At 38.5% G+C, this 22,947-nt stretch overlaps 1 protein-coding gene across 2 annotated transcripts; it reads left to right on the forward strand.

Moving 5' to 3' along the window:
* Nucleotides 1-1,943: 1,943 nt before the first annotated feature.
* On the forward strand, nt 1,944-22,518 carry LOC138192686 (N-terminal EF-hand calcium-binding protein 1-like). 2 transcript variants are annotated; one of them, XM_069140250.1, is made up of 13 exons: nt 1,944-2,307; nt 6,286-6,310; nt 10,963-11,071; nt 12,504-12,529; nt 12,972-13,069; nt 17,496-17,754; nt 17,951-18,030; nt 18,771-18,824; nt 18,948-19,001; nt 19,088-19,200; nt 19,339-19,416; nt 19,578-19,669; nt 21,283-22,518. In XM_069140250.1, the coding sequence occupies exons 1-13, from the start codon at nt 2,191-2,193 to the stop codon at nt 21,309-21,311; spliced, it is 1,134 nt and encodes a 377-aa protein (XP_068996351.1). In that variant the 5' UTR covers nt 1,944-2,190; the 3' UTR covers nt 21,312-22,518. The 2 variants fall into 2 exon arrangements, with proteins under 2 accessions (XP_068996351.1, XP_068996353.1); XM_069140252.1 differs by lacking the exon at nt 18,771-18,824.
* Nucleotides 22,519-22,947: the final 429 nt, after the last annotated feature.

Genomic DNA, 22,947 nt, shown 5'->3' on the forward strand with positions numbered 1-22,947 from the left:
GGGCGATATTTGTGGTGATAATAACCATAATGAAACAATTAGGATGTCAGGAAGCTCACCTGTTGACCTGCACTGAGGACGAACTTCAAAACAGCAAATGGACGGGAGGTCAGAGAGCGTCGACAGTTGTTGGTCAGTTGTTGAAGAGCATTATGTAATCAGCTTCGCTCCCACCCTTCAGAGGGGACATGTGGGCCTCGAAGGGAGTTGTTTGCGTGTGTGTGGGAGGTGCAAAGATGCTGATAAGGTTCCTTTAAAGTAGTGACACGCTGCGTCGTGTAAAGTAGACGCTCGGTTGGGCATTTTACTTTGATGCCCGAGCGTAAATAATAATCTGTTAAACTAGTGATGCTTTATTACATAAACACACGTGGAAATAGCACGACCTTCATCTTCAGCTTATGGCTCGTTGAGCTATTACGACATAAAAACGAAAATGTAAAAATGGAAGAATTTGTGATATTATGTGCGATTGAAATATTATTAGACAGAATGTTGCTGTAAACTCAAACTGTAACATTCTTATGCTTCTACGTAATTACTGAAGAGATAATACTCTGGCAGGGATATAGTAGTAATTTATGTTAACTTTTAATGCATGAATAAGGACATTTTTCCGTGAGACATTATTAAATTGTGAATGATTTCCACTGGTGAGACAGTTGACACACATTTATAAAGGATTTGTTAATATGTGTAATTGCCTACAACTACATGTGGGGTATTCATGTTATCTTTTATAAATGCTAAATTTGGTTGAATTTGTTAAATAAAAGTACCTGCACAGCTATGTTAAAATATTCCATTACAAGTGAAAGTCCTACATAAGCATTATTAGCAAAATATAGTTAAGGTATTAAAGTAAAAGTACTGTTTTGGTCCCTCTGATTTATATATTATTATATGTGACATCAGGAGATTATTAACACTGAAGCATTAGTGTGCAAACAGCATGTTGTAACTGCTGCAGGTGGAGCTGGTTTGAACTACTGTATAAACAGTCTTATATACAGGGACAGCAGATACATTTAAAGGGTTGCAGGAACATTACTGAAAAAAAGTTCTGGTCCACAAATCTGCTTTCAGTTTTTTTTTAAATTGAAATTTAACCATTTGAAAAGTTTAGAGGGGGAAATTGGTTGCCGCTGTTCACTACTTTTTAGACATCTAAAGTGTGACCCGAAAAAGGTCAGAAGCTACTGGTTTCATCTTTAATAATGTGTTGTCTTTTAAAAGCTTGTTGTATTGTCCATTTTATTAAATCATAACTAACTAAAGCTGTCAAATACATGGAGTAGTGTAAAAAGTACCATATTTCCTTTTGAAATGTTGTGGCGTGGAAGTATAAGGGAGCATCAAATGGAAATACTTGAAGTAACGTAAGTACATCAAAATTGTGTACATTTGAGTTATTTGAGTAGATAAATATGGTTACTTCCAACACTGAACATACTTTGTTATAATAGGAAAGAAATCGCTACAGCAGTTTTACCACAATAGCTTTTGGCACATTTTATGTTGAAAGAATATTATAGCAATATTAATAATGACACCGAAAGGGATGTCATTAATACATCTGTCTTGACAAGGACTATTACAATGAATATTATAGCTACCTAGATCATAAAAACACAAACACATTTTAAATTTTCAGATACGGGCAATATCCATAATACGTTCACATAAACTCACTTTTAAAATCTTCACTTAACAACCTAATTGGGGTATTGATTCAGAACCGATTGCAGCAAGTCTACAAATATCTCCGGAAATAAATACTGCCTGTCTGCTTGACGAGCCGCTCCTGGTTCTCTGTTCTTTGTTCTGCCTGTTCTCTGTAAAACTGACACCACATCAGCCAGCCTGTAATTAAGCGTTCACCCTGACAGTGTGTGTGTGTGTGTGTGTGTGTGTGTGTGTGTGTGTGTGTGTACTCTAACCAGCAGATGGTGTATTCATCGGTCTTTTATGAATCGCTGCGCGCGTGGAGGCGGAGTTATTTTTTTTTTCTGTTGCTGTCGACGTGCTGGGTCCATCTCATCCCGACTGGAGCGCAGGACATCAGCAGCCACCATCCTCCTCCCTGACAAGGACAATCTTTCCGGAAGCGCACAGGGGAACGGGACAATCTTTTTTTTTTTTTTTTTTTTCCTCTTGAATAAGGCATAAGATCGCACCGAAAGAAGCAAGATGCTGGCCTGTACAGAGATGATCACCATGTGTCTCCAGTCTGCCAAGCACGATCACCTGAGAAAACAGCAGGAGCTTGACCACAACCAAAATCAAAGCACCTCTCTAGTCCAGGATGTGAGTACACACCGTTTTACCAGAATTACAAAATACAACCTCTTTCTTTTAATACATCTTTTTGGAATAATTTTCATGAATCTTGTGCGTGATTGTGTCCATATTCAGACCTGATCTGCTCGTTTTTTTTGTTGTTGTTTTTTTTTGGGGGGGGGGGGGTCGTTGCACAAACGCTCAATATGAGTAATGCACTGTCCTTCATTCTTCTCTTTATGAATGATTCATATTGAGTTAATGCATGTCAATCCGCCATTCATATGGGCTTGATGTACAGCAGCGCTATTATGTAAGAAAGGTGAGTGCATGTCCATTATTGCGTCAATAATAAGAGAAACCCAACACAACTCGTCATCTGACGTTCAATTTAAATATTATTATTTTTGGATTGAATTGACCTTTTACCTACAAAGAAATGCAGTGTAGTTATTTTGATGAGGTTATTTACCGGAGTTACATATTATAATGAGCGTCATGACATTGGTTGTCCCCTAGATGAAACATGTTTATATTAAACAATATTATCTTTTGATGAGTAGATTTGCCTTCACAGCTCTAACTGAAATGCATTTCAAAAATAGAAAGATACAGTTTAAATTATTTAATCAGGATATTACAGGATAACGCCACTGCAGAAATGTTTCCACTTATTTTTTGCCACAGTTTGAAAATAATTGCTGGATATCCTTCCACGTAAAAGCGAGCAGCATTAATGTGTACATGCGGTGTTATATATCAAAGCAATGCTGCATGTTTGGAGCCATTGTGGCTTTCTTGCTGCCCCAGAAAAAGGAAGATGGTGTATTAGCAGCAGCATCATTTCCCAGCTTTGCTTCCTGACAGCTGGCTGTAAATTCAATTCTGATTCCTCAATTCTTGGCCAGCAAAAAGGGAAAATAGGCTGCAGGGAGTGCGCATTCTCTTCAAATGCTGTGAGCATCCATTCTCTCCAGCACAACACTGCATAACCTCTAGACAGACATTCATTCACTGAACCTATAACTGTGGCCAATGGATTGTTATTTATTCTTTAATAGATGTAGATATCAAATGTGTAATGTCACTGGAAGGCAACTTATCTGATTTTACTGTGATCTCTTCACATCCACTGTCCAAAGAGTATGGTGTCATTAACCTGCACTTTCCACTTTATTTCCTCAGCTAAATCATGCTGGTATAGGCACTCATATTTGTAACACTTTACAGGGAAATTTTAATTCTCTTCACTTAGACTCTTAATTTGAGGAAGCTTTTTGTGTTCTTTGTCTCTCTCTCTGTAAACAAAATGCTCTTGATCTATTTAATTAGACAAGCTGAAGGACTCACTGCTTGGTTTGACAGACTCACTGTTGTGCGACTCTTTTTCCACCTGAGAGGTGTTTTGCTGCTCTTTTTGAGATAAGATTAATTTGCTTCAGCCTTGTGCATTTCATAGATGAGATGCAGTAGATGCTCTGAGAGTATCACTTACTCTTCCTCCTGTAGCCTTGCGTTCAATAGCAATCAATGTGACATATAGTAGACCCCAAGGACTGAATAAGATTAAGAAAATGCATCCATGTAAATAATGCTACGTTTAGAAAGAGCTCCATCTGCTCTGTGGGATGACACCAACACCTTCATCAACTCCACTGACCTCCCACATAATCCCATAAAGGAGCAATAAAGGCCAGTAAATCTCCGCAGATTTCTCTGGAGTCTGTGTTTTTTATGTGCTAAATTGTTGTCTATATTTTATAGAGCAGCCCCCTGCTGACTTCCTCTGTTCTGATACAGTAGGATAATTGCATGAGCACCTGTACAGTGTATAGGGACATTTGACGGGGATAGTGATGCCTACCTGCATTCAAAAAAAAGAAATCACGCCTGCTTGTTGGTCCACAGATATGAAAGCTATTTTGCATGGCTTTTTCCATCTACTATGAATTCTGTGTATTTCTACCACTTAAAGTGTTTACTGTAATATTGTCATGTGTTAACCAATAAGTAACAATAAATTGCAACTAAAAATGCCCAAGGTTTATTCTGAAAAGGTGTTTTTGATTGGAGTTCAATCTGCTGACATAGAGGAAATAGCTTTAAAAGCTTTACTGCAGTTTATTTCAAATATATAGCAATACAATTATGACTGAAAACTATGAATATTGAAGACTGAAAGATCAGCTAGTCATCGGTGAAAGGCTAGTTTAACACACTCATTGAAGATGAGTTCACAGAGCAAACTTTCCCACACCACACACTATTTAATATTTTCCAACGTTCTTTCCATTTGAGCCTTACTTTCTCATTTTATAGGTGTTATTGGTGCTAATTGTATACCCAAGGACAGTTAGTATGTAAAAAATACGGTTAATATTTGCACTCAGAGGTTCTGACAAGTTCATTTTTTCAGCTCTGCAGTATATATTTTAGTGACAACCATTTAAGAACCACATTTTTTGTAATCTAGCTTGGGTAATCATCACTAGTGAACACCAGGTCTGCATTGTTTTTTTTGTGTCTTTGTTACATTACTGTTTGAAGGTGAACAGTCATCTGCATTACCACACAACTATAATGTAATGTGACTTGGTCGGTCACAGTGATTAATTGCATAATAACACAATAAAGGATTCAACATACTGCTGTTATTATACCATACAGAAATGAATGTAAACCCAACGGATGCCGGGAATTGTATGAACAATTCCTAGAGTGGTCGTAGTAGTTACGACTTGAGCAAAGGAGGAAGTCAAGTGAGGAAGTACAAATAGTGACAAAGTCCACATAGGGGGGATGTCGGGGTGGTTAGATGGATCAAACACAGGACTTTCACCTAGGGGACTGCTGTTTGTGTCCCGTGTCAAAATAATTGCCAGCATTATCTGCGACTGTTTCACAGTTAAATATTGTTACCATGATGACGAAGGTCCTGTACGCCTGTCGGTGGTCCAACAATCAAATGACCTATTTTGTCATTCCGATATGTAAAGTGTCTCACACATTTCAGTATGTGTTCAATACATCCAATATATTAATACATCATTTTTTTGTGAATGATGGTTAATAAGTTCCTCAGGATTCGATCATGATGACCAACATTTAAGTTTGTGTTCTGTACTTTAGTTCAGTACCATTCTTTCTGGTAGTTCAGGTTCAGTAAATGCTCTCTTAGTAAGTGAATTCAGTATGCTGTCTCTTGAATGGAGGAGGGCTGCTGTTGAAAACCTGGATGTAAGCAGAGCGTGTCGAGGACTTTACACTCCGATGTGCTTAAAAGGTGACAGCTGGATGTGACTTCACTGCTCTGCTGTGATGACACAGTTAATCAACCAGCCGGCGGACTCCATTGGTCCACACAGGGTGACTGAGCTGTATAAAAGCTGAAATGAAAGAGGTGCCACTCTGATCTCACACTCCACAAACGCTCCTCTCTTTTCTCACGGACATATTAAGAATGATTTGACTATAATGCTCACAGCATTAATTAATGGACATAAAGGAGTGCGGCTTCCTGCTTGTGCAGGTTTTTCATAAAACTGGGGAAATATCTTAAAGCAGCCTGATTCGTTCCTAGTGCCTGCTGAAAAAAACACACTTAAAAGCTATCAGTCTGAAGCTCCTCTTGGGTGCACACAAATGTCAGCATCTCATTTCCTGAGATGTCTCCGGTCTCTCTTGTTATTGAAATGAGGAAAATAAAGTTCCTCTTTCATGTCCTCTTGTTCATAAAGAAAGAGGAATATTCCAAGAAAGATTTTATATGGAATGATTTCCTAACCTGTGTATGGTCGTAATGGTTGGCTAGCATCATTGTTTTTCCAAGCGACCAAAATCTTAATGTGTATTTGTGTTGCATTTATCTCAGATTGTAGCTACACATCTCAACTCTAGAAGACACTGTACCTCCTTAGAATCTCTAAAAACCTAAAGTTGCTTTTTCTTATTCATTCATGTATCTAGAAAAAAAAACATAAACATGATCTTGTTCTTCTCTTTCAGATTTTCCGCCGGGCAGACAAAAATGGTGAGTAAGCAGAATACACAGCTAATTGGATTATACGGCTAATTTAACTCAATTAAAACCTCTTTGAAGAAGTTGTTGCACACAGGAGGAACTGTGTTTAATGGCTCTGTTCAGACAGGCGTCCTCTTTTAACTCAGAGGCGATCTATGTAACCTTGGTGGAACTTATCTTTCCGTTCTATTGCATTGCCATCCTTGTGAGATAGAAAGGATATAAATAGCCAAGGTCAGGCGCAGTGGCATCTTTTTTGTTCTGTGATGCAATTGGATTTGACAGGATGAACTCAAAGGGTTCAGCCTGCAGGCATTGCTCATCTGGAGGCATTGCCAGCAGCAATGCATTGCTCCTCACAGCGATAGCTAGGAATATATCCTGCACACATTGCACTGTATGCATACACACATTTGTAGTATATTTGGCTATTCTATAACAGCAGCCTCAGCTGTTGCTCGCTTTTTACTCATTCCCTCTATAGAAAACCCATTTTAACTCCAAATGGTACAAATTCATCTGAGACTTGCAGTAAATGTGCATCTAATGTATTCCCAATGCAAAAATGTCCCTGTTTCAAATGATTAATGTGTCACAATGTTCCCTCTTTACTTCCAACGACGTCCTCCCCCTAAATGTCTCCCAGGAAAACACAGAGCACTCGGCTCTGCGTGAAAAACAGTGCTGACAAACAGGCAAATGTTTTTTATTTCTACTTTTCTATGCATGCCCTGCATCTCCATGTAATGGAATGTAAAATGCAAAAAAGGGGTGAGTGATTAATGCTTGTAGAGTATCTACGAGCTCCGATCAGTTCTCTCAGGAGGACGGTGAATGTGTTACATAAGAGCAGAATTAATGATGCAATATGTGCCGCCATGAGAAAGGGTTGTCTGGGGTGCCTCACAGCTCGGGTGGAGATATAGAGATAAAAAAAAAAAACATCTTCAGTTTGTGAATTATAAATGGGCCCATAAAAGGTGCTTTTTTCTTTTGGGCTGTTGTGAAGAGGGAGTGGGTCGGTGGATTTTTACATTACATTTAGCTGACGCTTTCATCCAAAGCGACTTACAACATACCGATGTATACCATCAGGAGCAATTTAGGGTTCAGTGTCTTGCTAAAGGACACTTAGGCATGTGGACAGGAGGAGCTGTGATTGAACCACCAACCTTCTGATTAGTGTGCAACCCACTCTACCGACTGAGCCACAGCCTTCCACTTTTTTTGATTTTTCTTTCCTCACGTGGAAACTTGCTTCAGGTGATTACTTGGTGAATTAGTGCAATGAGATCGTGTACGAAACACAACAGAGGCGAAGCCTTTTAATAGAAATAGATGGCGCTATTTCAATAAGCATAATGTTGATATGCATCTTTGTGAAGCCTCAATTCTGCTCCTCATGCCCTTTCTTCCACTCTGCTGCGCCCCGGCACTGACACAAAGCTATTATTTTTCACTCTTTGTAGAAAGAAGGAAGGTAGTTCAAAAGCAAACAATTTTGCTGCATTTTCTTTGTTAGTTATCTTCAATTTGCAGCTTGGCTCTGCTCGGTTTTTGTCTCCTTGAACTCACTGAGTGGAGAACCCAAGAGGAAAGTGCTTCTCTCCAATCAGTACTGAGTAGGCTGCCCTGACATCGCTGCCAGTGCTGTGGATTTACCACATAATGAGGGCTGGATGCCAACCCACGACACTCCTCTATGCTATTGTATTTAGGAATTACATATTTTAAGAGAGAAAAAAACAATTATATGAGTACATAAATATAAAGTAAATACTCAAAGCTTTTACTCAGCAGCCGTGTACTGTGATTAGTCTGTAATACATTTAAGTTGCTGCACACTGAGCTCAAAGATGTACTTAAGTCTGTAACAAAATGAAAATGAAAGTGTGATCAGTGATTAAATGGATCTAATTTGTTAGTGCAGCTCTGACGTGTCACCCGGAAAAAATACTGACAAGCCTGGAAAAACACTAAAAACGCAGTGATTAGGTTTTGAAATAAAAGAACTCTCATGAACGAAAGATGTGTTTTTTAAGCGTGATCAGTCACAGATATGCCTTTAAGAGAATTTCATAGCAAACTGAATATATAAATATCATTTAAAAAAAAAAATCTATTTATCATGAGCTCATTTGTGAACACCAAGCAGGTGGGTTGAAGGATGATTTGTCAAGGCCATTGATTGCTTTATTTTGATATCGATGGCATGGCTGTGCCTTATCTATTGTCATTATTTTCATTGTTGATTTGTTCCTCATATATTTTTAAAAGCAAGCTGTTAAACTGATCTAAACCATAAGGATGACAAAAAAAAAGATGTATGTGGACATGTTTTGGGGAGCTGATAGTCTGAGTGCAAAAGCTGGTTTTTGCTTTTCCTCTCTAGACAGGTTTCAGTCTCACATACTTTTTTCTGTTGAAGTTTTTCTAATTAATGCTGCACTCAGTGCTGGAGCAGAGAGGCTAGCAGGCAGCAGCAGAAATCTCAGAGGATACTGTGATGTGCAAAAGTGCTGCAGCTCGAGATGGAAGGCAGTAGCTTGTGAGATGCAAACATTCAGCTGTCACTAACCATTTAGTGTGTAAGCAAAACAATTACCCCATGGCTACAACTAGCATTTATCAATTAATATGCAGGTTACTTTCACAGTTGTTCGATTGATTGCTTAGTCTTTAAAATGTTTTAAAAAATAATGAGAAAATGCAGTTTACAATCTTTTCAAGCGGTGATATTTTCAAATATCTTGTTTTGTCTGACCAGCAGTCCACAATCTAAATATAATACAGAGAAATGCAGCAAATCTTAATGTTAGACTAGATAATATTTGGCATTTGTGCTTTAAAAAAATAACTTAAAGGGATTAATCAAAAGGGCCACAGATTTATTTTCTGCTGATCAGCTGATTGGTTATCATGATTAACTGTTGCAGCTTTAGACATCCTCACTTTGGGGCAACATGTAGAGCAAGTGGTTTCATTTTTAGACTAAATATATTGTACAACACTTAAATAAAAAATAAAATGAAATGAAATAAAATTCTGTGAGATGTAGAGCACCAAGATTATCTGCAAGGAGAGGTTTTTTTTTTTCCCCAACAATGTCTCCTCTTCAGTTTATTCTTACCTCTCATATTCTCATGAATTCAGCTGATAGGCTTTATGAATTATTTATGCTGCTTCGGTTTTAGCTCCTCTAGCTTTAGGATTCCCGAAGGATGTTCTCTGGAACATGTGTGGAGGAAAGTGTTTCATCCGCTTTCTTAGTAGCACACAGTTTTTTCTTTTTATGTATGTGTGGGAAATACTGTATAAGATGTATAAGATCCGAACGTATGGCATGACAGTGGCTGTCTGCAAGCAGTGTTTTTTTTCTCCATATGTTTTCACAACGATATAAAACTGACAGGAAATCCTTACATTTCAGAACGTGGAAACAACAGATGTTTGTCATTTTTGATGGATAAATGACTGACATGATTGACTGAAATTATTACTGATCCAGATTCAAAACTGCCTTTCACTACCTTCTAAAACAACACATTTTCTGTTGTGGTTTCTTTATTGTTTGGTTAATTTATCGTAACTAAAATATATAAAATCATCCCTCTAATTCCGCTTTTGCTTCAGAGAGTCAAAAGTTGTGGTTATCAGTGTCAGAGGAGTCAGGAAAAGCAAAGTCAGTTCGAAGTGTCTAAACAAATGATACAATTCTGTAGTTGTTTCATGTCAAGACAGTGTCCATAATCATTGATTACATACTAGTGCTCTGTGAGCTCATCTTTGCATATCAAATGTTAAAACTTGGATCTAATCAGAGGTCTTTTAGGTACAGCACATGCTGGACAGAATACGGTCCTTGAGTTTGTGAGACAAACACTGTGTACAGCCAGGAGCTCAGCAGTTCTGCCATTGCAGCTTAGATCCATGAGAAACAGTGAACACTTGTATAACTACCATCTGAGCTGCTGCACTGTACTTGGGTGTCTACTTGGGTGTGAATCCAAACCAAAGCAGCTCTGATGGAGAAGGCTGGAGAGTGAGTCAGAGGTGCAACAGATTGTGTTTACTCCTACATCATGTGCAACAAGATTTTTACAGGGAAGTTTGAGAAAGGAATTATGATTCTGTCTCTTCTAATAGCTTCTTCTTCCAACTGTGTTTAACTCTGCAACACCACAACAAATGTTTAATAAAATGTTTCATAATACATTTTTGCTGGCACACCTTCCCTGCAAACGAATCATGTTCACAGCATCCATGGTGTGAGCTGGTAACAAGTAAAAATGTATATTATAAACTAATAAATTATGTGATATTCTGTTAACTCAGAGCTGTGCAGAGGGGTGTATAGGTTTCAGAAAGATTTAGTGCCACTAGGATGTAGCTGGTGAGCGAGTCATTATTATCAGCTCTGCTTAGACTTCTTAAACTAGCCGTCGTAAAGACAAAATTTAAGAATATGCCTGTTCATAGGAAATATTTTATTTTGCGGCAGCACCTCCGAGCTCATCACTGGAATTAATGTAGAGTTGTGAAGCCAAAGTAGCCTCGTTCCATTATAAGCTGTTGAATTATGGACAAACTCTTCATTGAGGTGGTAAAACATTTCAGGCCTCAGTGAGGTGTAACTTTCACAATTTTTTCCCCCCCCTCAGATGATGGGAAGCTGTCCTTGGAGGAATTCCAATCATACTTCACTGATGGTATCCTCACTGAAGAGCAGATGGAGGAGCTGTATTACTCCATTGACAGGAAGCAGACAGAGTAAGCTCATCTTCCTTTTGGACGCGCTCCAACTCTGCTGCCATCGGTAGCCCCGCCTGCTCTCTTGCTGCCTGGCAGTGAGATGTCAATACTCCCTTTCATGAAGAAAGCTTTAATTCTGGGTTGCAAGCCCAAGAGTCTGCAGCAGCCTGTTGAGTAACTGATGAGCACAGATAAGAAACATGTAAACATTTGCCTCTGCCACTGGCTTACAGTTAAACTAGAAGAATGTACATTGGTATAACATTTTTTTTAATAATATAGCACAAACGGTGTTTTCTTTGATGTGTCTGTGAGAACAGCTGTGATGTAGAAGAAATTACCTGAGCTGTTGGCATCACTGAAATAACAACCAATCACAGTGATAAATGACCCCTCAGGTGTTACGATAGAAGCTACACCTCTTTTATTTCTGTACTGTCAACTAAACAGCTTGCAAAACATAACATACAACTAAGTACTCCAGCTATGCATTCATTTATCAAATTGATATGTTAAAAGTAAATTGTATATGAGATATCATTGTCAAAGCAAATCCTATTTTAAATAAGTCATGGTGTCACTGACCTTTTTGTGGGACATTTCTTTTAGCCAATATTTGCACATTCCAGCAAATTGACACCATTAAAAGTATGTCAAATGAGCTTTTAGCAGTTCTTGTTTTCAGTGTACTGGTGAATCTCCAGACAACTCATCCTGTTGCTTTAATCCTGTGGAAAAGTAAAGACATGAGGTTTTTTCTGCAAGGTCTGGAATATGAGGAACATCATTTTTCTGATCCTTAGAGGATTTATGGATGTTAATTCACAATAGATAATGACTTTGAGTTTATTCAGAAATATTGATATAACGATAGAAGCCACACTGAATAGAAAAATGTTTGTATGATGTCTGCAGGTTAAGATTTGATTTAGTTATGCCTCAAAAAACGAAGAGACATTCTGATGCAAATTGCAGCTATGGAGCACTGAGGGTTTTTTAAATCGAGTACCTTTATTAAGATGTCACCACGTCAAACCCTCTGCCGCAGCTCCAACTGCTGAACATGCTGCTATAAGCAGGACCAATTAACCGCCCAATTACAATGCGCCCGTTCCTCATTCAGTATCTTTCCATCTCATCTCTCCACAACCGGCTGAAAATCTGATGGGCATCACAGTTTAAAAATCTGTGCACTAGAAGAAAGGAAAGAGGACCGCCAAAGTCAGAAGAGATCATCATCTCAGGATGATGATGGTGATCCATCTAATCGTCTGGACTCTTGATCGACCAACACACACAGACAATCTGTCATCCCTAAACTATGCTGCTAGCAGGGCTAAAAAGGCAAAGCCTGGGCTCTTTGTAATTCTAGAGAGAAATATTTCAGGCTTCCCGATTATATCTATTTAATTAACATGCCTCTTTCTGTTTTCTTCTGATCGCCTCACAGCAACTTGGACATAGACAAACTCTCAGGTATGTGTCATTCTTCCTTTAGTTTACTGCTAATAGAATGACTTAAAGACCTTGTAAAGTAGATGTAAAAATGTGTTCAAATTTTTAATACTACAGAAAAACATGTTTTTAACCACCCAGCCACATACACATATGCATATAGTACATAACATGGGTTCTACTTTAGGCTACAAAAGATCAAGGCTTCATGGTTTTAGCTGTTTCTTTTTGCTTTGGCTGGCTAATGATGACCATAATTCAAACACAAGTATGCTTCAGTCTCAGTTATTCAGTACTTAAGATGTCATTATGGCCTTAGCCAAACTACTTTAAGTCTTATTAATGCCAACACTGTCAGCAGTGATTAATTTCCTTCTTGTTGAAAACACCACTGATCAGTCTGCTGATCAGACACGAGGCATGTTAAGAGTGACGAACTAAGCTTCGCCCTCTTCTCCTCCAGAGTACTTCGCTCCTCATCTGGGAGAATACGTCAACGTCCTGTCTGCTCTGGAGAAGCTGAACGTGGCCATTTTGAAGGCAATGGATAAAACTAAAGAGGTGGGTGATGATACATTTTGCATGTCAATACAAAATGTAAATGTTGCAAAACAGCTTTTAAAACACTTGTAAGCATCCCTCATCTCTCGAAGCATTTGAATGTTTTCAGTAGTGTCTCAGCTGTCAGTTTAAAAGGTCTTTGAGCTCAGTCTGTTGTAGCAACGTTACACGAGAAAAGAAAACCGCTCAGCATGACTGACCCTGCCTGCTATCTGCTCCTCCTGTCCTCTCTGAGAGAACATTTTCAAACATGAGCTCTAAGACTCTTACAAGATGAGCCGTGCTTTCAAAAGTAGCTTCTAAAAACATGGCGGATGTTTGTCTTTGTAAATCAGCCAGAAAATAACATTGTGGCCTCATTTGAAAAAGGCTGACTTACATTATATTTTTTTTAAAATCTTTTTTCACATTGTAAGTCAGAGTTACAACATTTATTACAAAATAATCTTTCTTCCAGAAATTTGTACAGAAGTGTGATTTTCCAGGAGCCCGACGTGATACATAAATGAGCCTTACCATTCAGACTGCTCACAGATGAAGTGAATAACGTTGATCATCTCATAAAATCATAACCATGATGTCAAGGTCAGGGTGTAATAGACGTCAGTGTGTGAGAGCAGCTACATTAATTAAAATAGAGCATATCTGTCCAGTCAGATGTGTTTGATATGGATGACTGAAAAACAGCTGAAATATGGATTTAGCTCCAGATAGAAAGTAAGGCTGAGGTTGATGGGAGATGATATTCGTTTTGGAGAAAATACTGGACAAATTCTAAATTTGACCTTATGATGGCGCCACATGGAAAGTTACTTTATCAGTGAAGTTAACCATCTATTCAGAGGGGGTCATTAATGTATAAACCATTTTTCACGCCAATCCATCCAACAGAAGACAATTCACACAGAACCACAGATGTAAACTTGCACTAGAGGAGGCATTAAAAGGAAACATTAGGTGATCATAAGAGTCAGTGGGATTCCTCATCTGGGGTCCATGAAGGCCAAATAAAGTTTGTAAATTTTTTTACATCTTTTCGGTAGGTGTTAAACTTTGGCCCTCTGGTGACATCTGAGAGGCTATTTCCATTTGGCCACATTCGAAAGAGGCCTGAACAGATCAGAGCTCAATGCTTCCTGAGTGTGTTTCCATCTGTACTTTTGCAGGCCACTTGTGGTCTGATCACGGCCAGGTTGCATATGTCCGGATTGAGGTAGCCAAATGGAAACAGGGTCTGAGAAAAATTAAGGCATCACCAAAATCTAGGATTATTCTTCAGGACATTATAAATATGTGTAAAAATGTTCATGGCAATCATCCAACAGTTGGTGAGATATTTCCGTCTGGACCAAAAGTGTGGACTGACTGGCAGACACGGCCTCACCAGAGGCAGACTGCTCACGTGGCTAATAAACCCAAGAGGAGAATCAACTGAAAAGAGAAATAAAACCAGAAAATGTTTGAATTTGAAGAAAACCAGATGAATAATTTATCAGAATTGTTGACGAATACATTAAATGATTAATTGAGAGTGGAGTAGATGTTGTGAAGTTTTCAGCATTTATGCAGACATGTTTTGATGTGGGATGTACAGTATGTGTCTTGTTTGTTGAGCCACCACAGGTTACATCTGTTATATCTTTTATCTTCAAGGAATGGCAATGATTGAATTACATAGTATTGTTTTATTCTCAGAAAATATTATTAACAGAGTATTTTTATTTAACACCACTATTCAAATATCTAGTAACTAGTTTAACCAAGTTAACATATCGCTGGTTTCATGACTCATATTATCTATCCTAATTGTTAAGAAAAAAGACTTTGGAGTTGCTGTTCAGTTCAAAAGAGTGAAACTTTGACGCCGTCTCTTTTATCTGTACTTTCAGATAATGAGACACAGTATCTCATAAAAATCACCCTCCTCGGTTTGTGAAGCATGCTAATTAGAGCCTTAGAAATCTTGTTATGAGGCCCAGTCGAGCTGAAGCGTACACTTAATATTCCATGAGATGTAGAAGGGATTTAAGTGTCTGCCCCTGACAAGTAGGGCTATAATCATGTTGTTTTAGGCGCACACAGTAGGGATCAGCATCAGAGAACGTCCACTAAGACTCTATCAATAGCTCAGCTCAGTCTTCATTGATCCCACACAGCCCTCCATGTTAAGCCAACTGGTGAATATTTTTGTTCTATTTGGCAACGGAGGAGAGTCACGAGTGGACCGAACAGAGAGACGCTTGGTTGTGGATGCAGAGTTATAATGAGGTTGTTTTTCTGTGATATGCAGCAACTTATTTCCACTGCAGTTGCTGATGATTGTCAGAGAATATAGGGCAGTAGTAGAGTGTAGATGACAGTAATTAAGGATGACAACCTCCCCCCCAGCTGTCAAACTGATCTGAAGTCAGAAGTCCTCTACATAAATGCAGCACAAACACATCACCATCTCCTTTTTTCCTCTTTCTGTTCACTCAGGTGCATACGTTTCTTGCTCTCGGTTTTATCTCCTTTCTGTCATCCATCTTCTCCGACATGGTCTCCCTCTCTGGCTCTTTCTCTTGTACTTCCCCTTCTCTGTATCACTGTAAGGTTTTGATTGCAGAATAGCCCTTACTTAACTCAGGATGCCAGTGAGAGATACAGCCAGCAAGAAGCAGCACAGCCTCCAAATGTCTGTCTTTTACTGGCTTTTTACATTACAGACAGATTCACTTAAAGCATTGGAGAGAGAGATGTAGATTTCCCTCTACCTACAACCAGGATAGAAAACGTAGCTGACATCTAGTCAGCATAATAAAGACAGTAACATTAACCATCGCAAATATAAAAAGGGGTGGTGTCTACAACAAGAGCTGGAAGCAGTATGTACATTATGTAGAGTAGTTCATCTTTAACTTCACACAGTTTTACCATTAATATTAATACTTCACTCAGATTACTACACTACAGCCAAAACAAACAACTAATCAATCACATATGAGCCAACATCTCTCCAACCCTTTTCAGTCTGTTTTTTTTTATTTTTTTTTTTTAATTTATTTGTTTGTTTGTTTGTTTGTTTGTTTGTTAGCCGGATTACAAAAAAACTATGAGCCCAATTTTCATAAAACTTGATGGAAAGATATACCTTGGGCCAAAAAAGAAGCCATTCAAGTTTGGAGCAGATCTGAATAATGTGCCGTATCCTCAAATTATTTTTCACCTTCATGAACATTGTGAGATATATCACATTTGGGTTACTTAATCCCATACATTTTAAATCCAGTACACGGTAGTAAAGTTATAGTAGTGACAAAACGTTGGTTATTCTAGAAATCATGTCATTATTCCACATTCACAGGTCCCAGTAATCATCTGGGATACACATGCATTTGTTCAAATTTAATGCAGCAAGCAGTTGTTATGGAGCACTCAGGGACAGTGTTTTCATACAGGAGAACTGGAAAATGTACAATTCACCACAGCGGTAAATATATACAGACATTATCAGAAAAGGGTGGACTATTGGCTGTGGCGGAGGTATGCTCTCTTCAGGTGCTTTTACTTGTAATAATGCTTTCATAATGCCCAGTAATGTGAACAGTAAAATAAAATGTATTTCCTGCTTTGTTGGGGTGCCCTGAGATAAAAAGAAGATATCCACTCTGGTGTTGCAGCTCATCTATCTCGAAAAGAAAAAGAGGATAAATTGAGAAGGACCGGGGCTCATTACTCATGTCGTGCAGCTCCTCCATGAAAACAGAGCACATAGAAATATTGAATTCCAACAAGCTCAGTGGTCATTTTTCAAATGTCTGCCTGTCATGTCTTCTGAACTCTATTTTGTGGCACCGCAGGGTGCTGGTGAGGGTGATGAGGTTCATTATCCACGAAGATTGAGCTGGAAAGGTTGTGTTTGTGTGGAGGAATACAGCAGCTGCTGCACTGAAGTTAATCATTCTCAGAAAGCTCTCTGAAAACTTGCTTGAGGCTCTATATGTTATCAAAATAGCACTTTCCACTCATTGGATCGATCATTATCACTTTTTGTGCTTTGCAATGATTAATTAAAGGAAATCTGCACAACACAGTGACATTTTCACATTATGCATATTTACCACTTTAACTTCATCTCTGTGTTTTTGTTCAGTTTTATTTGGTAGTAATAATACTATTTAAGCTTGGCTCCTTTCATTGAATACCATTAACAAGAGACCTGATAATTGAGGATCTTATGGAGTGATAACCTAATCAACCAAACATAAACAACCCGAAAATGCGATGGTTTAATTGGTGAAAGAAGATGGCAGTTAATCTGAAAACCAGTCACAATAGATATTTCTTTGATGTAAGAGAATAAGTGAATGATCGAAAACAGAAAATTTGATTTATTTTACCTACATCCTGGCTGATTCTTTTCCTTCATTTCTACTCTTCCTTCCAGGAGTATCAGGGTTCATCAGTGCTGGGTCAGTTTGTGACACGCTTCCTGCTGAGGGAAACCTCCACCCAGCTGCAGTCCCTTCAGTCCTCACTTGATTGTGCCATGGAGGCTGTTCATGACCATGGCAGCGCGGACAGGAGGATACTGAAGAAGCCCGAGGATCTGCCTATCCAGAGGATGACCAAACGGCCCGGCCGACGCATCCAGAAGAACATGTGTCTCTCCCCGACCGACCCCTACTCTGGCATGCTCACCACAGGTACTTTTCAGGAACACAGGGATAAAGATGCTGTAGGTCGATCTGATGCGGACAAAAGGTTGACAAAAGGCTGGAAAACACTTATAGTGGTGTACCCAAAACAAAACACTGCCGTGCATCTTTTTTTTATAAACTGTCATTACTCTGACGTCTTGTGCTGTGCTGTGCTGTGCTGATGTCGTGTTTCTGGGTTCAGGGGTCAGCGTGGAGCCAGACAACCATTGGGGCTCGCAGATCAACCAGCTGGAGCAATTCATAGACAAACTGGAGTGTGAGGTCTGTATCAAAGCTCCACAAGAAAGAGAATAAGTGTATTTCACTAGATACGGATTTATTGCTTGCAGTGCAAATAGTTGTTTAAATTGTTAAAGAAACAAAAAACAAGGATCTCATCCATGAATTTAAGCCCTTTAAGTACCACCGGCATTATTTCCTCCAGTCTGTAAGTAAAATGTGCCAGAAAGACTAATTTGCAGCAAAAAGATTTGTCTCATGAGGGAGCAGTGCTCTTTCGGGGGATCAGGTTTCACCACAGGCTCAGTTAGCCTTGCAGTATGAGACATGTTGACAGAGGGGATGATTTGTACAAAGTGCAAAGCTGAAGTGCAATATACACACACACTCAGTATCATGCATTAGTTATCAGCCTGTGACTACAGACTGTGCTCCACTCAGGCTGAACCCCGTGAGGAGGTTTCAGTGAGAAGCTGCAGTTTGATGAAAGATTTGATACATCGTGTGGATGTTGATGCATCACTGCTGCACAGATTTAAGCCTCTAAATGGTGCAGATGTTTTACATTTCCTGAAAATGTTCAAAATGTCACCGATATTTTGATTGCAGATCTGAAGAAGAGCACACATAGCTTCAGGGGGATTCATTTTTATTCTAAATTTAAAGTAATCATGAGAAAATATAGAAGAGGCATTTTCCAAGGATAGATATCAGTGCTTCAAGGATATTGAGCTAGCCTGCTAACACACTAATAATTATATTTTCTTATCTTGGTCATGCAGACAAGAATTTTGTATAACCTGGGGCTGTTGGACGGTGATGGACGGTGGACGATGGTGATCTCCTCCTTGTGAAAGCCAATGCTTTGTGACAGACTGTAACAATGTGGTTGAGGCAGATCTGCTGTTAATTTCTGTTCTGCTCATGGCTGACTGAAATATGTATTCCTCTATTTTCAGAGTCCACATCTGGAACCTCTCAAAGAAGACACATTGGCAGGGACATATAAATCAGTGAGTCCAGAATGTGCTAAGCAAAGGTTCACTAATACAGTGCGTACATACAGTGCAAATTGACATTATTTTATGATTCTCTCTAGAACATACTTCTGGTCCAGAGACAGATGTCTGTGAAGGAGAAAGACGTGGAGCAGTTTCAACAGGCCCTTAAAATCTACACAGATGCCACCACCAGCCACCTAAACAACCTGCAGTGCGTCCTTTTATCTGCCTCTGTGCCACTGTTTGCCTCAGGATCTCTGTGATTTGATGCAGCCACTTAAATTTTCCCACACATATCAGATAAGCCCGACTGCCCCCTCTTTGTTTCTCTGTCTCTTTTCATTCTCAGCATTTCAGTCCAGAACCTGCCAGACAGATCATGCTTCATCATGTATGAGTTTTGGCAGGACCGACTCTCCTGGATGAGGTAGAATCAGACGGGCTTTACGGCACATTTGACCAGAAAATGTGTTCTGAAAATTTCTCTCCCAGCACACACCTGGCTGCTCGCAACCTCTCTTTGAAGTGTTATTGCCTTGCTGAGAGGCAAATGGCAGTCTCATCCTTTTCATTGCTCTGTCCTCTCAGCTACCTGCAGTCATCCATCAGTAAGACCTTCCAGCGCTGTATTATCGACTCACTGGAAGAGCCAGAAATGGTCTCCACCATGCTTCTCCCAGGTAAAACAATGCTTTCCGGCTATTGAAAGCTGCTAATTTAATTCATAAAAGCTTGTGAATTTTATGAATTCATAATGAGTATTCATAGCTAAACTGTGAGAATAAAGTTCTTGATTTTTTTTTTTTAATTAACTTGGGTTTTCTATGGTTCAAGTTACAAATGATTATAGATAAAGTAAACTCCAGGGCTTAGTTTTTCTGGAAGAATATTTTGTGGAAATGTCACATTCAGTTGCTTTACAGGTAAAATATACATTTGATAATAAAGCTGCTATAATCATGATTTTTGTATGGACAATGGATCAAAATAACTATATGTATTTGAAAGGAGTCGCTCATAGTGATGAATCCACAGTTAAACCAACCGTGTAGCTCCCTCCAGCTCTAACAGAATATTTGATCCTCTATCAGCTGTTTGTTTTGGTTTTGTGGCCTTAAATTTTAATGTTGGTTCTCTCTTGTTGCCCTCATCAATGTGGGATCTTACAAGCAGATTTTTGTTCATCTAAAAAGCACAGCACGGCAAGCGCTCAGGTGGACAGTTGGTGACTAGCAGCTAAAGAGACCAATATTTTCCTCAGGAGTGGGTGGAAACCAAAACAGAGCCAAAAGCAGATTGAATATTGGACTTGCATTTATCAGCAGCACAGAAACATGCCTTCAAATAAATGCTAATGTTGCTCCATGCCTGCTGCATTATTGTTAAATATTTGCCACATTGCAACAACTTAAAGTTAATAATAGGATATCATTGCAATTACAACTCATTTCTGCTGTCCTCAGATGGCCAAAAACAAAAATCATTTAATGTAGGTTTAATGTGTGAGCAGTTGTGTATGATTTACCTGGAAGCCACACTTAAGTAAAAGAACAGGTATCTCACCAGATAATTACTTTGGTAAAAGTTAAAGTCGCCTGTTAGAAAATTACTTGAGTAAAAATCTTACAGGATCTGATATTTGCTGTACTCAAGTATCAATAGAATTTTTTTAGATATTAAATGTACTCAAGTGTTGGAAATATAAGTGAGTGCTGTTATTAAAAAAGGAAGGGGTCAGAATTTGGGGAGTTTAAAGTTTATTCTTTCAAAGCAAAGCTGTAACTAATGTTATTAATGTTATCATTATGTAGTCGCAAATCGGTAACATCTGCCATGCCTGGACTTTGGTGGAGACAGAAATTAAACCAGGATCTTTTAGAGCACTTGTTTGTACTTGCATGTCAAGTTGATTTACCAAAGATGTAGTTCGGAAGCTCGGACCACCGATTCACCAGACCTGCTTGTCGGCAGTCTGTATCATCAAGCTATCAATTTTACTTTCCTTTTTCCTTTTTGTAGAAGTTGTAAGTAACTAAGATGCTTAAGAGAAATGTATTGCAGTGAAATTATATATTTTAAGTAGTAAAAGTGAACCCTGACATAAATATAAAAGAAAATAAAAATACTGAAGTGCTATATCATAGTATTATTACTTTGTCACGTTACACCCCTGAGTGAAAGATACATAATAGATCATGGATTTTAAGCTTCTGTCTCGGTTGTCATTGCTCATGTGTTTGGCTCAGGCAGAGACCATAAAGCATTGTTGCTCAATGATTGTTTCATTTTACAGCCTCTTGGTGGATTATGAACAACAACTGACAGAGCAAAGCTGCTGCTCTTCAACACAATGAAAGCACGAGAAGAAGGCGATGGTATAATCCTTTCTTCTTTTTTGTTTTTTGATATTAAATTTCTCCTCATGGCATGACCAGGATTGTTTTTTGGATTGTTTAAAAAAAAAAAAAAAAAAAAAATCTGTTTAGATAAATCAGTCAACAGTGAAACAAATGAAAACCTTGGATAGAAAGACCTTGAGGTAATGCGAGGATTTATTGTGTGATCAGAATGTGTTCTGATTTTCATTTCACCGTATCGGCATATTTTCCAGCTTCTGATTTAATAGAAACACAAGAAATAATAATAATAATAATAAAAAAAGATTTGCATGGTTTTTATTTCTCAGCGCTAGTTTGTTTCACTCAAAGCAGCACCTTAGAGTATATATATAATGTCAGCAATGCCACAACAATAGAAAGACATGAATAACAACTGATCCGTCACTATCCATCACTTACTCCTCCGTACAGATGAAAGCAGAAATAGTGGTAGGGAAACCTTTCCTCTTGTTCTCTCTGTGGTATTGTGCTTTGTTGTCTCCTTCAAACCTTTGCTACTGAGTGTCATTTTGCTGAACGTAGCTCAAACATAGCTTAGATCAAACATAACTTTTATCATCTGTGTCACTCCTGCACTTTAGAAAAACATATGAAACATGGACCTTATTGTGAAGAACGGATATTTATTGTAGTCTTAAAAATGTAGAATTAACTGCTGTTATAAAAAAATCCAGAGCTGCACTGAGGTGTTGTGTGACATTAGTGGACAATAACAATTTACCAAATAATTGTGCAGTTTGCCTGTACTGTTACTCAAAAAGCCATTTTACATTTGCAGTGTGTAATCAGAGGAGTTTAACGGTGCAGTACAAACAAATAGAAGTTTATATTTTCAGTACAGAAATTAAGCAGGATGTCTTCTGTGTAATAATATTATAAAGAGCATCTGTTAGGATCGTGTACAGTAGCTAATGAGAGCTGTAAGTAATTGTTGTAGAACACTGGTAAATGTACAGTCTGATAGTATGTTGAGTTTTGGTTGCTCTGATAATGTGAGGAATGAATGTGTTCAGTCTTTTTTGAGGTATTTATCATTTCTTTTATGTAGAAAATGCAGTTGTTATGTGGATGCTATGTTTGTTTCCTGGCATGAATTAAAGTTTGACATGTTGATGACATGAAAAGAAGCATTACTTGTCTGGGATAAATTTACTGGAGTGATGCTTCATTTGACATGCCTCATACTCCATAATCATTTAGCATGAACACTCTCCCAATTTGGCTGTCTATTTAAGCAGGTAAAATGTCCTATCTGGGTCCTTTGCCTGTCAACGACACTCCTGCATCAACTGAACTCAAGTTTATTTATTTATTTTCAAGGCACCTTTAATGCAAACATACGAGAATGGATCAATATCTGACCGATATTCTGTGTGTGTATATATATATAAATATATATATAGACGTCACAGTGTATATATATACACCATGACGTATATTCTATATGTTACAGTGCTGGACACTGTTCACCAGCAACAATAGCAGTCTCGGAACTTATTGATCCAACCTCCAATAACCCAAAGTAATTCATAGAGCAAGATAACAGCACAGACAAATTA

The sequence above is a fragment of the Embiotoca jacksoni genome, unplaced genomic scaffold (genome assembly GCF_022577435.1).
Source record: "Embiotoca jacksoni isolate LCO1_2020_lvr unplaced genomic scaffold, fEmbJac1.0.p SCAF_9, whole genome shotgun sequence".
Classification (NCBI taxonomy): Eukaryota; Metazoa; Chordata; class Actinopteri; family Embiotocidae; genus Embiotoca; species Embiotoca jacksoni.